The sequence below is a fragment of the Denticeps clupeoides genome, chromosome 18 (genome assembly GCF_900700375.1).
Source record: "Denticeps clupeoides chromosome 18, fDenClu1.1, whole genome shotgun sequence".
Lineage (NCBI taxonomy): Eukaryota > Metazoa > Chordata > Actinopteri > Clupeiformes > Denticipitidae > Denticeps > Denticeps clupeoides.
In genome coordinates, this window is record NC_041724.1 from 15,034,179 (window position 1) to 15,050,850 (window position 16,672).

The window sequence follows — 16,672 nt, forward strand, 5'->3', positions numbered from 1 at the left end:
TGACACAGGTAAACATTTAATGTTACACAGAGAAAAAGCTTAACATAGGCAATCAGACTTAATATAACAAAAAGAGACAGATGTAAAATAGAACAATGAAATAATAAGAACATCAGAGACCAAAAGGTAGCACAGAGAAAACAGACTTAACAGCACAGGGAAACACTAAACATAATATAACACAACACAGACACAACAGAAATCATTACGATAACCTAACACAGAGAAACAGGCCCATTGCAATACTGAAAATGCAAGCCGACACAAGCACAGGGGTAACCCTGCTGCAGAGAGAAATCTCAGCACTTTCTGGACAAAACGCTCAATGTAGGTCAGGAGAGTGCCAGGGGTGGAGCGGCCCTGCTTATGTAAACGTATACGGTGCACTTCTATGTTTATGTGAGAGAGAGGAGCCTCATTTCTGTGGCTGTGCAGTTCCTCTCAACCACTCTGCTGAACCAGAGAACGCCCACCAACGCTGCCACACACCTGCACTCTACCTCCTGCACATTGTTTGCAGTGACAGCTTGAAATGCCAGTTATCTGGCCAATCAGATATCCTCCTGCCTTTTATGTTTTGTAGGGATGTGTTGCTTTGTGTGTCTTTGGGGTCAGTGGTGTAGGGGGTTGTGGGTCAATGATATTGGCCCTGACTGGGCTCTGACCCAGCGCCCATCTCCTGCTCCCCATTCCCTGTTTCCCAACCCCTCCCAATGTCCTGCTGTGGCCAGTCTGACTGATGGCTGTGGGAGGTGTGGGGACAGAGTGTGATCTACAGCACATACAGCTGTCACAGTCTACAGAGAGAGACAGACAGGGTGTGTGTGGGAGGGAGAGAGAGAGTAGGTGGATGAGAGGGGGAATGAAAGACATTTCCACAAAGAGAAAGAGAGGAGTGATAGTGAGATAGGAAGGTAGGGGGAGTGAATGGCAGACACAGCTCCATTTGCAAGATGCAGAGTGTGTGTGTGTGTGTGTGTGTGTGTGTGTGCGTGTGTGTGCATGTCAGATGCAGTGTAATTAGCCTTGCTCTTCTGTAGGCTAAAGCAAAACAAAAAAGAGATGTCAGGAAATTTGTGAAAAAAATCTATTTCCACCGCTCCTTCTTCCCTCAGGACTACTTCCACATCCACAGCCGTGTGTGTGTGTGTGTGTGTGTGTGTGTGTGTGTGTGTGTGTATGGATGGGTTAACGTGACTCTGACAGCAGTGGCTCTGGCTGAAAATTTTCACAGCGATTAGCTACTCACTCGTTTTTTTTTCTCGCCATTTGACACACAGATGAGAGAGCTCACATGCTTGAGTGCAAAATATCAACATACACTCATTTCTTACTATGCCTTTGTGAGAACCAATGGTAATAAATTACTAACATGTGGTATGTATTATAAATGTGTATATGCCTGTAACAAAAATAAATCCCTCCCTTCTCCTAACTGTAACCTCGGGAACCTAAAGTACATTTGTTGAAATATTTACACTTTTTATATATGAAATCTTAAAGGAAACACATGAAAGCAGAACTGAGCAGAAAGCAGATATCACTGACCAATGTTTAACATTCTTATATTTTTAACTGTCTTTAGGTATCATTTAATTAATAGAGGTGGGGCTAGTGCCTGGACCACTAAAGTTCACAGTGTGAAACCAGGCATTCCAGGTGCCGATAAAAGAGACACAGTTCCGCCATTCTACCACCAAAATGGTCTGAAGATGAAGGCAAAAACTTGGTAGTGTTACATATTTCCTAGTGAGGAGTGGCAAATTGTCCTCTCACTGGTATTCTATTCGTCCCCATTGTTGTAAAGACATTTGACAGATTAAAGTACCAAAACACAAAACACAGAGTCCTGCTCCACTGCTCTGCTGGGCCCAGGCGTGGTGAATCTATCAGGAGCTGAGTGGGGAACTGTTGTGTTTCTTCATGTGAGGTTGAACCATTTTAACCCTCCTGCAGTCACTATCTGAGGTTCCCTCCCCAACACACACACACACACCACCGCACTCACAAACACACTCCAATATCCAGTTAGTTCCTTCTGAGTGCAGCAGTTTCCACACACACACCCCTCTACCCTCATTTTTCAGCTTTCAGCCTCTGATGCACTGGGGACACTGGGATCTGGAGAAAAGCCTTATAATTGAGCACCGGGGAGCTGCTCTCACAGGTGAGGTGGGTCCACCGAGGAGCCCCGCCACACCCTGAATGGATGCTTAGGGACCAAAAATGGTGATGAGCATGGTGTCCAGTAACACTTAGCAGACCATGATAATGTCACTGTTTCCCACCACCGTACCTGACTTCACTTTCTCTGATGTGTCCCTCCAGCTCTTCCACAAACTTCTCCCCCTTCATCCAGTAGATGATGGGCCTGGACTCCCCGCTGTAGCCAAAGAAGGCCTTGCAATCGAGGCTAAGAGGCATACCTGCAGACAGAAAAACAGTCAGCACTTAATCTGAAACCCGTCTGAAAAACGTAGCGGCCCCAGATTGTACCCCAGAGGAACTCCCTCCTGTCACATGACAAGCAGGGCAGGAATTCACTCAGCTGAATAAAACCCAGACACAGAGCTATAACATTAAAAAAAAAAAAATTGAAGGGAGGTGGGGGTAGGGTGGTGTTTGACAACAGCTGTAGTCCCTCGCCACTGCCGACTCACGTTGTATAACACTGCAGAGGAATGAAAGGCCTGGAATCCTCTGAAGATGTAAGAGAACAAGCGTGGCGATGGAAACTTCTGGAGAAAAGCGCACGCTTTTAAAAGATTAAGCACATGCATTCATGAAACATTTAAGTGGCAGCATCCCTCTGCACCTGTGTCAACGGCGGATGGCGGCGTCGCACACAAACCTCGCTGCCTGCCCAGCCCCACGGGCTGCTTTGATTTTGTAACTTTTTTTCAGCTTTGGTCTATCATTATTCGCGCTGTGCAAAGGCACCAAATAAGGTGTGGCAGAACGTGTCTTCCCCGATGGCTTCAAGTGCTCAGCTGAGAGTGACAAATAAACACGGAGAATGGCTCAGGATGTCCTGGTTTTGCTCTAAGAAGGATTTTCGTGGGATTCCTGAAAATTGTAAGTTAGGTTTGAACACACATACAAAGATGATGACAGCCAATAATTAACCTATGACAGCCTGGACAGGATTACAGGATTGTACCCAGGTTTTTTAAGATGGTCCCGCATATATTCAATGTTATTAGGAAGAAATCAAGAACAAAAAGAACACATCCCCATAAATCCACATTTAAACCATCAAGAGACGGTTATCATTGTATTCATCCATCCAATGCGTCCATACAGCAGCTGATTTGGTTCAACGGCCCCAGTGTGATGATAAAGCTGCAGCCCCATTACAGGGGTAAGAGCTCATGAACATGCCCCATAAAATGCTTCTCTATGCATTATGCCAGTATTCAGCCTGCCTGATGCTTCAATAAAATGTTGTAAGGAATCAGCTCAGCTCATCTGTTTACCACCCAGTCAAATCCAGCATTGCTGAATATACATACTCTACACCATTCAAAAGTTTAGAAATGTCCCTGTTTTGTATGGAAAACCATGTCTTGGTCCATGTCACGATCCGGTCCGAAAAGGGGTTACTCCGGTCCGGATCCCAGTTTCACTGTTGTCCTGTGTAATGTTCCATAATCGTTTTCACCTGTGTCAAATGTATAAAGTTGCCCTGTTCGTTTCTGTTCGCCGTCAGGTCTTTAGCGTTATGTTCCGTGTTCACTAATGTCAACGTCTCGGATGTCTCCCCTGTCTTGTGTTCCACCATTAAACCCCAGTTTTGTGATGTCAGGTGATAGCGTCCTTCATTCCTCGTCACTCTTCGTCCTCCTCTCCGTGCACCCGCCGCGTCATGCCCGCATGGCCGTGACAGCCCATTAAAACATCAAATAGGTGTTCATGTTGTAAATGACTCTGGTAGCTGTAAATGATATGTTAATATCCAATGGAATTACAAAATTACTGTAATAATCTGTTACTTTAAAAGCTTCATTGATTATTAGATAACCAATTTCTATGGTCTTTGTAGAGCTGAAAACAGTTGCTCTGATAAAAGAAGCAAAATTGACACTCGTAGAGTTCCTAGTGCATCAGCAGATGTGGGTTCTAGACTATGTCATTTAAAAACTTTGTCAGTGACAATTTATTATTCTTCTGTAACTTTTTAATGGAAAAAAATGAAATTTTGAACAGTAGTGCACATGGTTTTAAAATGAGCCATTGACTAACATATTGGCCTTTTTGGTCTAATCCACTAAACATTAGACATCTTATAGACGTCTATATTGCGTCTGTCAGTCCAAGACCAATTCTTATTTTAACGTCTAACTTTGAGCCCACTTGGATGTCAATATGCAAACCCGGACGTTTTTGGACCTCATGGGTATGGAACTCCAAAGTGTTCAGAATGAAATAACTATATACAATAAATGAAATAAATAACCATTTGAAAAAATGGGAAAATTGAAATGGTTTGGGGTGAGCTGGACCGCAGAGTAAAGACAAAGGGGCCAACAAGTGCTAAACACCTCTGGGAACTCCTTCAAGACTGTTGGAAAAGCATTTCAGGTGACGACCTCTTGAAGCTCATCGAGAGAATGCCAAGAGTGTGCAAAGCAGTAAAACATGTTTTCAGTTATTTCACCTCTTTTTTTACATAACTCCACATGTGTACATTCATAGTTTTGATGCCTTCAGTGAGAATCTACCAATTTAAATGGTCATGAAAATAAAGAAAACACTGAAACATTGAATGAGAAGGTGAGTCCAAACTTTTGGTCTGTACTGTATATAATAGCACCATACATTTGTGAAACAACTGAACATATTTTGATACACAGCTCATTATTGCGAAATATATTGCATTCTGCTATATAAATGTACTTATTATTGTGAAATATTATTTTATGGTGTCACGCTGGTTTGACATGGCAAGGCAGTAGATCTGGAACGATGGCTGGACGTGGTGAGGAAGAAGGACACATACGCACAATGTCACGAAACAGGGGTTTAATACATGGTGAACAGGACAGGGGAGACATCAAGTAACAATGACCCGACAGAGAACAGAGACAAACAGGGCAGCTTTATACACTTTTACACGAAACATAATAGCACATGAAACTGGACCCGGAGTTGCCGGACCGGATCATGACACATGGTCATTATTTTTACCCAAAAACACAGATTATTTCAGAGGTCTTTTATTTTTTTATTCCAAAACCTCCTTTTTTCAGAGTCAGGCTTTTATTTTAAAAAGAGACCTTGCAGCAGAATGAATTTGTCTGTCAATCAAGAGAATCAGGGCGACGCTAGTTGTGTGATTGGCTGCTCATTTGCCCAGACCTCAGCAATAGCACATGAAGTGTAGGTTTAGGTCTTCAGCTGCAGCGCATTTGCCTATTCAGTAAGCAGCAAAATAAAACTGAAGCCGGGGAATAAAGTTACACGTTTAATAATGTTTGTGAAGGTCATGGCCGCAGGAATGTTTCTGAGTTACTAAGAGAGGCTGCTAATTGCTTAGAATGGTCGTTCCCAACCACAGGTGGTCTGCACAATTTCATCTGAGCTAAGGTCACCTGAATTACATTTTTAAAATCTCAGTAACACACCCAATCCAAACTCTGTATGTCCTGAAGGCTGTAAATCTTGGTCTGAGCCAGGTTGGGGTTGTACTCAATTTCTATCATCTTAGTCTGGCTCAGGTCGGGTTATAATTATCATAAGAGACACAAAAATCTATGCTGAAGAGCTGAAATGATTATTTTTGAAACCCTCGCATTTCCTTCCCCTAAAGAAACCCTGGCTTTTAAAAAGCTGTACATTGTAAGGTGTAACAGTCTGTGTGTGTGTGTGTGTGTGTGTGGGTGTGTGTGTTTCCCTCTACACACACTGACCGAAACCGTTACAAAGGGCCCACGGGGTCATGGCTGCATGGAAATGGTGCAGTGTCGAGAAACCCACACTGACTGTGTAATTTATTTAAATGAACCATTCGGCATAACAGTCGGGTCGGAATCTTGCTGTATTCTGTCAATCCCGGGTCAGGGCTTTTTAGGGCCGATTACAGCTCTGTGACATTTGAACTAATATGTTGTTACCAGCTATACAAGCAGTCTGGCAGGTATGAAGTAAAACTAACAGATGAAGAAGGATCAGCCAATAGACGTGCTGGCCCAACCCACTGGCATTGGGAAAAAACGGCATTTTGAAATAAAAGACTCTGAAATAAAAGATTCTGAATAAAAAAATGACGCTTTGGAAAAACTGCTTAAATGAAATAAAAGGCCTCTGAAATAATCTGTGTTGTATAAGGGCTCATTCTTGTCCAAATTAGGTTGTTGTGAATGTCTAAATTTTGTAATTTATGACAAATATCAACATTGTTAATATTAATAATGAATTTGAACATTTATTTTTTGCAATTAAACATCATATATGTAACCAGGTGATTTATATTATTCAAATTCAAGCAGTACATTTACATTTATGGCATTTGGCAGACGCCCTTATCCAGAGCGACTTAAAACGTGCTTTCAAGTTACCATCGATGAAGAGATCAATTCCGGTTCACTAGGACTCCAACTATGAATACAATCTTTTTATTCACTCTGTTGTAGATTCTGTACACATATTCAAGCAGTAAAACTGTTTCCTGGTACAGTGGTACATCTGTGCCTTTAAGACGAGTGCTGTGATTGCGCGTGAAAAACAATGTGGAAGAAGAGATGAGTTGAGAAGATGATTTGAGAGCATGTGCCATGAATGACTGAATTTGCAGTTGGTCTGGTAATGCACGGTACTTGTAATTAAATGTGTAGTTGAAGTGTTTTAATTTCATTTCCACGTTTCATTTCCAGATGTCTGCTTGTTGCAGTGAGTAGCACATTATTTTCTGGATTAGAATTCATCTGTATAGAGGTGACTGTGAGAAGTGGTTATCTGGGATGGTTTTGAATTAATCTACTATTGGTAGTGGATGCATAGGTAACCTATTTTTGCTTACAAATATGGGGACTTATTTGTATGACTGCAGATTGCCTTCATATTTCTAATCACTTGTCTTTTTCAGATGGAGTCATGAAATTTGACGGGACAGCTACACAGGGCTTTATAAGGGTGTGTACTTCAGAGCAGTTGAAGCATGCACCACAAAGATGTGGAAGTGGAGGTCACACAGCCATCTCTCAGGACTGAATCTCTCAACTGTTGTCTTGTATTGTATTGGATTGGATATAGTAGGTGGATGGAATTAAAAAAAATGGAAATAAGTGAGTGGGCACTGGAACAGTAAATCACCTCCTGAAATGGCACTACAGTTACAGTAGACCTGAAAAAAATGACTACAATTACTTACAATAAATTTTACGTAGAAAAGACGTTCACTGTAAACTCTTTTGGACTAGAATGAGCCCTTTGGGTCCTACGGACATAAATACTAGACCTTCGTAAGAAAACCATGTCATCTGGTGTCACAGTCAGAGGACCAACAGTGGATGTGGAAAGATGACCTGAAAAGATGTCGCTTCATGGTGTCAATGCACAGTGGGAAGCCTGGCAATAAGATGACGCCTGTGATGTCTAGGCGGCCCTGGTCTAGCCAGGTGCTGCCAATTCACATGTGTTGGGTTCCAGTCACCCACAGGTGATGACTGTTACATAGTGGTGATTTTATTAAATTCTCACACACCCCGTGTCCTCCATTAATGTTTTTTTCCCATGTGCTGCATCTGTCTTTTCAGTTGACTGTATGTTTATGAGTATTAAACATGCAGTAGCATGACAAGGCCACATTTGGACTACAGTAAAGCAGCAGGTTATATAATGTGTACTGAGCCATTTACGGCGTATAGCGTGGAGGAGCAGTCAATCCCACACTGCCTGCAGTCTGAGTGTCTCTCCAGATCAGTGTGCCAGTAAATGCTTCAGCAATAATGCTATAGAAAACGTTGGTAGGAGCCTTGGGATGCCAGACGTTTCAAACTCATTTTCATAAAAGGGACATCATCTGCTACAGGTACCTGAGGAGCGCGGCCAGTTACCAAGCCAAATATGCAAATTATAGCTGTTGAATTGTGAAAAACCCTCAAAATGGAAAACCAATGTCAACCATGAAGTTACATGACTTCACACATCTGTATATTGTGACAGAATCTATCGATTAAATCATTCTCACTGTAGCCACGTGAGCGTGTACTGGGACAAACTCCTTCATTTCTAACCAACTCCAATTACTCCCCCAGCAGCACATGAAGAAGGTGTGAAGAGTGAGCGGCAGGATGCTGCAGAGGCGATCCTTGCTCCTCGCAGTGTTAAAATCTCATGTTTTCACTCTCTGCTCCTCCCACCAGGTATCTGATGACTGGCAGATGAGAGGAAATCACCGCACCACTGCTCCCAGTACAATTATCTCTCTGTTGTGATGGGTGACCACCCAGTCAGACTCACAAATACTAAATCTGACTCCCGATGAACTGATAAAGTGCCATTTTAAATCATATGATTGCCTTAATACTATATTCTATTAATAGAGAACGAATACTATATATAAAAACTCTCTAGGTTGCTGAAATGGCAGCGCTCAGGTCCACAGTAAAAATACAGAGACAAAGTACAACATTAAGTAGATTTTACAATTAGTATTAGATGAGACTGCAACATTCTGTGAAAAACATGCAAGCAGAATTCAGGTAAAATGTAAAAAAAAAAAAAAGAAATTCAAATGAACTACCCTAGTACTCAGATAGACTACAGTCCCTGACAAAAGTCTTGTAGCTTGTGTACAAATTGACCTCAAGTGCTGCTGAAATATATTTCTAATCAAGATGTTTTTTTACAAGAAATGGCTCATTTTATTCCCAACAGCTTTTGTAATAATGTTTCAGTGCAAAACAAAACTGTCAAAAAATATTCTAATATTCAAAGCTTGGTAAAGCCCATTGAGTACATTTTTGCAAAGACATGAGTGTTGTCGCCTTGTCATATGAGCTTCATCTGTGACTAATAATGGATCAGTTAGGTGTCCGGTGTGTATAAAAAGAAGCCCAGTACACTAGACCTTCACATCAACTGCAACTAGACCTCTGCAAACATGCCTAAGATTCACCCTGAGACTAAAGTGTATCAAGAGGCTGAAGACCAGATCCACTGCTGATGTGGCAGACACCTTCAATGTGTCTCAGCATCAAGTACAGAGGATAAAAAAAAGATTTGAAGAGACTGGACCAGGTCAGGCAGATCCCGCAAGACAACTGCTCGAGAGGACCGTTTGTTGGCTCAAAAATCCAAGGCCAGCCCAATTTCCACTGCAGCAGAGCTCCACGAGACCTGGTCACCTGAAGTCCCTTTGTCAACCAGAACAGTTTGTCGGATTCTGTCTCGAAATGGAGTTCATGGATGAATCAGTACCCAGAAGCCACCACTAAACAAAGGACAACTGAAAAAAACGTGTGGCATTTGACAAGGCCCACAGCCTGCTAAAAGGATGGATGCTGAAAAAAAGTGGCATAAAGTGGATTTTTCAGATGAATCTTCTGTTGAATTACACCAAAGTCGCCGCAAATATTGCAGGAGACCTACTGCAGCCCACATGGATCCGAGATTCACCCAGAAACAGTGAAGTTTGGTAGCGGAAAGATCATGGTCTGGGGTTACATCCAGTATTGGGGTGTGCAAGAGATCTGCAGGGTGGAAGGCAACATCAATTGTACCAAGAATACCAAGAAACCTTTTATATTCCCAACCATAAAAGAGGCCAAATTCTGCAGCAGAATGGTGCTCCATCACATACTTCCATCTCCACATCAAAGTTCTTCAAGGCAAAGAAGATCATGACCAGACATGAACATCATTGAGCATGTATGGGCTAGGATGAAAGAGGAAGCATGGAAGACGAAACCAAAGAATATTGATGAAATCTGGGAGGCATGCAAGACTGCTTTCTTTGTTATTCCTGATGACGTCATCAATAAATTGTATGAATCCTTGCCAAACCGCATGGATGCAGTCCTTCAAGCTCATGGAAGTCCTACAAGATATTAAATTTGGATCTCACAGCACCACTACTTCCTTTGCTGACATATTTTTGTATTTGCAGTAAATTTTGTCTTGCCAAAAATTGACCTTTCTGTCTTGATTAATTTGATTAATCTTTTTTAAGTGAAACTAATTCATTTCAATGCATTAAACATAATTTGTAGTTGTAGCTTCGAGCTAAATATGAGCTATTTCTAACACCAATTGATTAATTAAAAGTCAGGTTAACAGCAGTTGTTTCTACAAAATAGATAAGCGACAAGACTTTTGTCAGGGACTGTACATAAGATGATGTTTGTTGATCCGGGATGGATCCAACATACATCTTTAAAAATTAATAAGGAAAAATTAAGTGGCAGCTTATCTCCCCTGGTCACAGCCACGCCTCACATGTCCATCACTGGAAGTGCAGCTGAATAAGCCTCCCTCCCCAGTGCCTGCCAACCGCTCAAATAATGCAGCGAGGAATGGAGTTTATTTCTTTCATTACTGCACTCATTATTCATATCTACTCTTTCACACTTATCCACATGACATGTATATAATTACCTAACAGAAGCAGCGCATTTTCAATTCCAACATGATTTGACATTACACAAAGCATAATTAATTGTAACATTTTACATTGCCTTATTAACCTTAACCTTGAGCCTCAAACCTAAATAAATTCATCTTCTCATTTCAAAGGAAAATTAAAAGAGCCGGAGGTTGTCCTGGATAATTACTCAGCTCTCCATTAGGATGGAACTGTAGGGAGAAAGGAGCCCCCTCAGTGGGCGGAGATCCTAATGAGGTCAGGAAGGTGGACTCCACGCGGGGAGCCGCACACCTCAGCGCCACAAGGCACTTAAGGACACGTTCCGTGCGGAACAAAGACATAATGTTTTATTCCTGTTTTTACACCCAAACAACTTAATAAGATCATGAATCAACCCTAAATGCCCCTAATAGCGTACTTCCAGGTGATTCGGGGATTATGATGAAGATGAACGCATTGAGTGGGGAATATTCCAATGCAAATTCCAGTGAATATGATGAGAGACTTGTGCTGTAGCAGTATTTGAAGTATTTGGAGTGTGACCCACTTTTCTCCCTGCCTGATAAATACACACACAGAGCAGACAATGACCAGCCCCGGCAAGCACCTGCTGGGCTTGTGTGGGTAATTTCTCTACGGCTCTGTGTGCAAAAAGTGACCTAAAAAAAAAAAACCTCAATGTTAGCGTCAAACTCAAGACTCTAATGCTAATGCAGCATTTGTGCTTACGACACAAGCAAACATTATGAGAAGGCTCCCATCAGTTTATTTACTTGGTGGAACAGAGAAAAGGGTTTGTTTAAGTGTGTGCATTATAAAAGGTCTGCAGCATCCAGAGGTAACATGGTCTATTGTTCACAGCTTTGTATGATCTTCATGCCCTGGAGTGCACATCAATATATTGCATTTACACGCTGTATTATTGCCATCATGCTCTCAGCAGAGGAATTTACTACTGTGCAATTTTTTGCTTCTGTAAGAGTGCAATACCCTAAAAGTCATTACTAGATGTGTGTTTTTTCAGTTTTTATTAATTAGAGGAAATTATCTTCACTGTGGGGCTGGTAACCATTTAACACATTCGATGGAAACAAAATAATAAAAAAGTTTGACCTGACGCTGCAATTACAAATAAAAAATATGACCAGCACATTAAAAATTATTATTGTAATCGATAATTAATAGATAAGAGTCACTTGAACTCCTTGGAACCCCTATTATCAGACAGTGAATGACTGTCACCATGAAATAACGTATAAATGAAAATTCTGCTTGGATGAGCAACAGCATTTTCAGTGACAGTGAAGAAACTCATCAGTTGAATCAGGGCTCCACCCTTCCTCTCACTTATAAATGTGTTCATAATTATAATTATGTCCAATTCATCAATGGACTGTAGATTGGCTGGGACTCCAAAAAAAAAAAAAAAAAAACAGCAGTTCTCCAAAACACAAAACAGAAAAATACTGAAATGTGGAACAAAACAAAAGCATCTTAATATTAAAGAAGAACAGACTGCGGGGTTATTTTCTCCTAGACATCCATTTCATGTGTTTATTCCATGCAGTCGATGAATAATGAAGTGGAGCTGTCTGCGGTCCTGAGTCCTGGGGTGTTTAGGGGATAAGATCAAATTAAGATCAAATCAAATGTGAGGTTATGTGATTCAGTGAGAAACTTCTATATGACGTCATTTGCCCAGGCATCAGAGCAAAGTTGTTACGGAACAGCTGGTAGATGAGAACTGGATGGGAAAAAAAGCCTGAGCTGGATGATGGTGCAGTAAATAATTGCTTCATATCTTTTGAAAGGTATATAATCCTGTGACAGAAATATTTTTATTTTTTAAAACAGTTTATGCATGTAACTGGATTATTAATTAGCTTTTATGAATGTAATTGAGACACTAACACATGATGCAGCACAACTGTTAGACAATGTGAATCATACTAATGTCATCTGTTTCCTACAGTGACAGGAGCTCTAGCCCCTCAACCAGATGCGGAACAAGTGCTTTTTGCAGGGCAAAAGACGAGGCAGATAAATAATTAAAAAGTGAATATTAAAATACTTAAAATGCCAGGTATTCAAAGCTTTTCACCCCTTTACTGTGGCCTGTAAGCTGTACAGCTTGGGAAAACTACATGCTGGTATAGTGAGCTAGACACCATGCTTGATCGACCAAAACACACTGGCGTCTCTGGTCCTGGAGGGCACCAGTCCCGCACAGCTTAAGGCTAAGTTACCCATCAGCCTCCTTGAATTAGTTCACATAATAAGCAACTACAACAGTATGTCTCTTGGTTTTTTGCTAGTGTTGCTAGTCACTATGTCCCAGTTATGTAGGTTTGAGGAACCCATCTGCAGCGTCCACTTATTTCACATGACGTTGCTACGTGAAGCTGAGTTTTATTGCCATTTAATGTTCTTCCTGAGTTGCCCCTCATTTACAACATTTATCCAGAGCGCCTTACAATAAGTAGTTACAGGGACCGTCCCCCTGGAGACACTCAAGATTAAGTGTCTTGCTCATGTACACAATGGCAGTAAGTGGGGTTTAAACCTGTGGTCTTCTGGGGTCACTTCTGCTGCAGATGTGTGAGCCAGTTCAAATAATTTCTCACCTGAAACCCTATGCCAGGCAGCGTGGTGATTGTTCTCCTTTAAAAAGACACGGATGTGACAAGGTTCTTTTGCCCCAAGCAATCCGTTTTTCTTCCAATTACAGCTCCAAAGGGCTCTTTTTTCTGTCTGTATTCTCTCTCAGAGGAGTTAAGTGACTCTTTTACACACAATTCCGACCAGTTTAACCCTGCGACACTGAAAAAAGATTTGATGCCCTAGCAGGACTCTCTAACACGAAATGTCTTTGGAGCAGAAACAAGAACAGGTGGAAAACGGTCAGCCTGGTGAGTTGGACCATCATCTGCGGATTGTGAGGGGGGGGGGCATCAACCTCTGCTGGCCCTAAGATAGGTGAGGGGGCAGCCGCTGTTGACAGAAGGATGGGAGGCTAGTGACACCTGGGTGTCACCAGGGGAGACAGAATGAAACGGTGATCTGGAAGGACAGGGCAGTGCAGGGACCATTTCAAAGTGCAGATGGAAAATAGAGAGGCCAAATACAGCATCCACCTCAAAATGGAACGTACAGAACCAATGCATCAACTTCAAAAAAGGAGGGACTGGGAAAGTCACTGAAATCAATGAATAAATCTGTCTTTGCTTCGCCTGAATTGCAGCAGCACGTTTCCATGCAGAGTTTTGTGAGTTATGCTGGTAGCTCCATTAGGCCATTAAATCAGACCCCTGTCCCTGCTCCATTATAAGGGCTGGAGGGGAATCAATTTATTGCCAGATGTATGTCCGACTCCACAACAGTAGGTGGCGAAATGACCTCTTTTCCAATTGCATTGTCTTGTGAAACACCTCAGCACAACCCATGGTGCACAACAAAATGGTGCCCCCCATCACCCTTCGTGACTAGTAGGCAGCCATGAAAGGTGCCAGACGAGCAGTGTGTGATGATACCACATCAGTGGCAGCTTGGTGAATTAGGTGAATTTAATCCACTGCCCTTGTATGATTTTACTTGGACTTACACAAGAATGTATCCCCATACAGTCCCAGACAAAAGTCTTGTCGCTTATCTATTTTGTAAAAACACCTGCTATTAATTGACTTTTAATTAATCAATTGGTCTTAGAAATAGCTCATATGAAAAGCTAAAACCTACCAAATGATGGTTAATGTATTGAAATGAATTAGTTTCACAGAAAGAAGATTAATCATTTAATCAAGACAGAAAGGTCAAATGCTCAATGTTCATGTCTGGTGACTGGTCTGGTCAATCCTGGAGCATCTTGATCTTCTTCACCTTGAGGAACTTTGATGTGGAGATGGAAGTATGTGATGGTGCTCCATCCTGCTGCAGAATTTGGCCTCTTTTATGGTTGGGAATATAAAAGGTAGCTACGATTTCTTGGTATTCTTGGTACTATTGATGTTGCCTTCCACCCTGCAGCTCTCTCGCACACATACTGGATGTAACACCAGAACATGATTTTTCCGCCACCAAACTTCACTTTTTTCTGGGTGAATCTCGGATCCATGTGGGCTGCAGTAGGTCTCCTGCAATATTTGTGCCGACTGTGGTGTAATTCAACAGAAGATTCATCTGAAAAATCCACCTTCTGCCACTTTTCCAGCATCCAGCCTTGGCAAATGCCACACGTTTTTTCAATTGTCTTCTGTTTAGTGGTGGCTTCTTTTTTTGTCCTCTGTACTTGACGCTGAGACACATTGAAGGTGTCTGCCACATCAGCAGTGGATCTGGTCTTCAGCCTCTTGATACACTTTAGTCTCAGGGTGAATGTTATGCATGTTTGCAGAGGTCTAGTTGCAGTTGATGTGAAGGTCTGGTGTTCTGGGGGTCTTTTTAAACACACCGGACACCTAATTGATCGTTTATTAGTCACAGATGAAGCTCATATGACAAGGCGGCAACACTTACGTCTTTGCAAAAATTGACTCAATGGGCTTTACCAAGCTTTGAATATTAGAATATTTTTTGACAGTTTTGTTTTGCACTGAAACATTATTACAAAAGCTGTTGGGAATAAAATGAGCCATTTCTTGTAAAAAAACATCTTGATTAGAAATATATTTCAGCAGCACTTGAGGTCAATTTGTACACAAGCTACAAGACTTTTGTCAGGAACTGTACATAAGTTACACTTTTGTGTGTAATAATGTCACTAGTAATAGGTAATCAATCTTCACTATTGCACATTACAAAAAAAAAAAACGTAAAAAATACAGCTCACCACTACATAGCATCCTCACATTTCCTTTGTTCTAGTAATTGAAGTATTGACATCGGCCATTTGACCAGCACATATGTTTTTATTGTGCATGGCATTTAGTGGAATCAAGTACAGCTGATCCTACCAAGAGCTGGATGAATGCGGGAGGAAGATGAAAGCTAGAATCATCAGCCTGTAGCGACTGGAGCACCAGGCACCGCAGCCGATCGTGTTCGATTTAGCAATTTAACACGCCAGCTTCTACAGCTGTCCTTCCCCAGGCCCCAGTTGGACGGCGACACTTTTTCCTTGGCCACAACACCAATTGACAATGTGCAGAAATTAACGAGAATCCTCATTAGCGTAATTGTCCTGACAGAGGGGAGTAAAACAGAAACTCCAACCGCCGAGTGATCAGACAAGTAATTAAAAGGGGACGGCTCATGGGCTTTTCCTCGAGTCCCGTTCACATTGTCGATTGATAAACTGCGCACTTTTTAATTATACTTTCCAAGAAACAGTCTCAGCAGAGATGTTACACAATATAAGAACAAAAGCTAATTATGCACAGGAGGCAAAGTCATTCCAGTTCCTGAGCTGGGGATCCCTGCTCACTTAAAATATGCTAATGACTGGCCGTGGATAAATGATACGTCTCTTAATCTGGGCCAATAAACAATACGCAGTCTTCCAAGGAGCTGTAATATTCCGGGACAGATCAGGATTCGGCACCAATATATACAAAGGTTAAAAAACAGAACATAAATAAACCATTTTGTTTGCAGTAAGTAGCCTTAAAGCAGAAAGATGTAATGTTGGCCAAGATCAGATTCTAACCTCTTGTCAGTCGCATGTCGGGACTTTTTTTATGACGGGGTGGGCGGACTGACGGGATAGTACACCCTATTTGACGTTCTATAATTTTGCCAGCAGGCAACATCCTATACATTGCATATATTCACATAGGGAATAGATTCTCACAGATGAACATCACCTCCTTGTTTTTTACTGCATCGTCAGCCAGCTATACAACATAAATGAATGAAAAACAGCCTTCTGTATGACAAAGAACATAAACATCACAGGAGGCGTCACTTTTCCTGACACGAGAATGACAGAGTGAGACAGTGGAGCATGAGACATGAGAGATGGGAGAAGAGGGCAGGGAGAACATAGATGGATGAATGCTGCTGGCATCAGAAGCAGTGGGGTCGGAGGGGGTGGAGCCAGGTCAGGCTGGGGTCAAACTTTCAGAAAGCACAAATATTGGACACCATGACAAG

At 41.8% G+C, this 16,672-nt stretch overlaps 1 protein-coding gene across 3 annotated transcripts in view; it reads right to left on the reverse strand.

The window, feature by feature from the left end:
* il1rapl2 (interleukin 1 receptor accessory protein-like 2) overlaps positions 1 to 16,672 on the reverse strand; it is a 229,673-nt gene that overhangs the window by 13,711 nt on the left and 199,290 nt on the right. For all 3 annotated transcript variants that reach the window (XM_028960794.1, XM_028960793.1, XM_028960795.1), the window contains one exon: positions 2,297 to 2,426. In XM_028960794.1, coding sequence (XP_028816627.1) covers positions 2,297 to 2,426 — 130 coding nt within the window. The remainder of the gene's footprint in view (positions 1 to 2,296; positions 2,427 to 16,672) is intronic.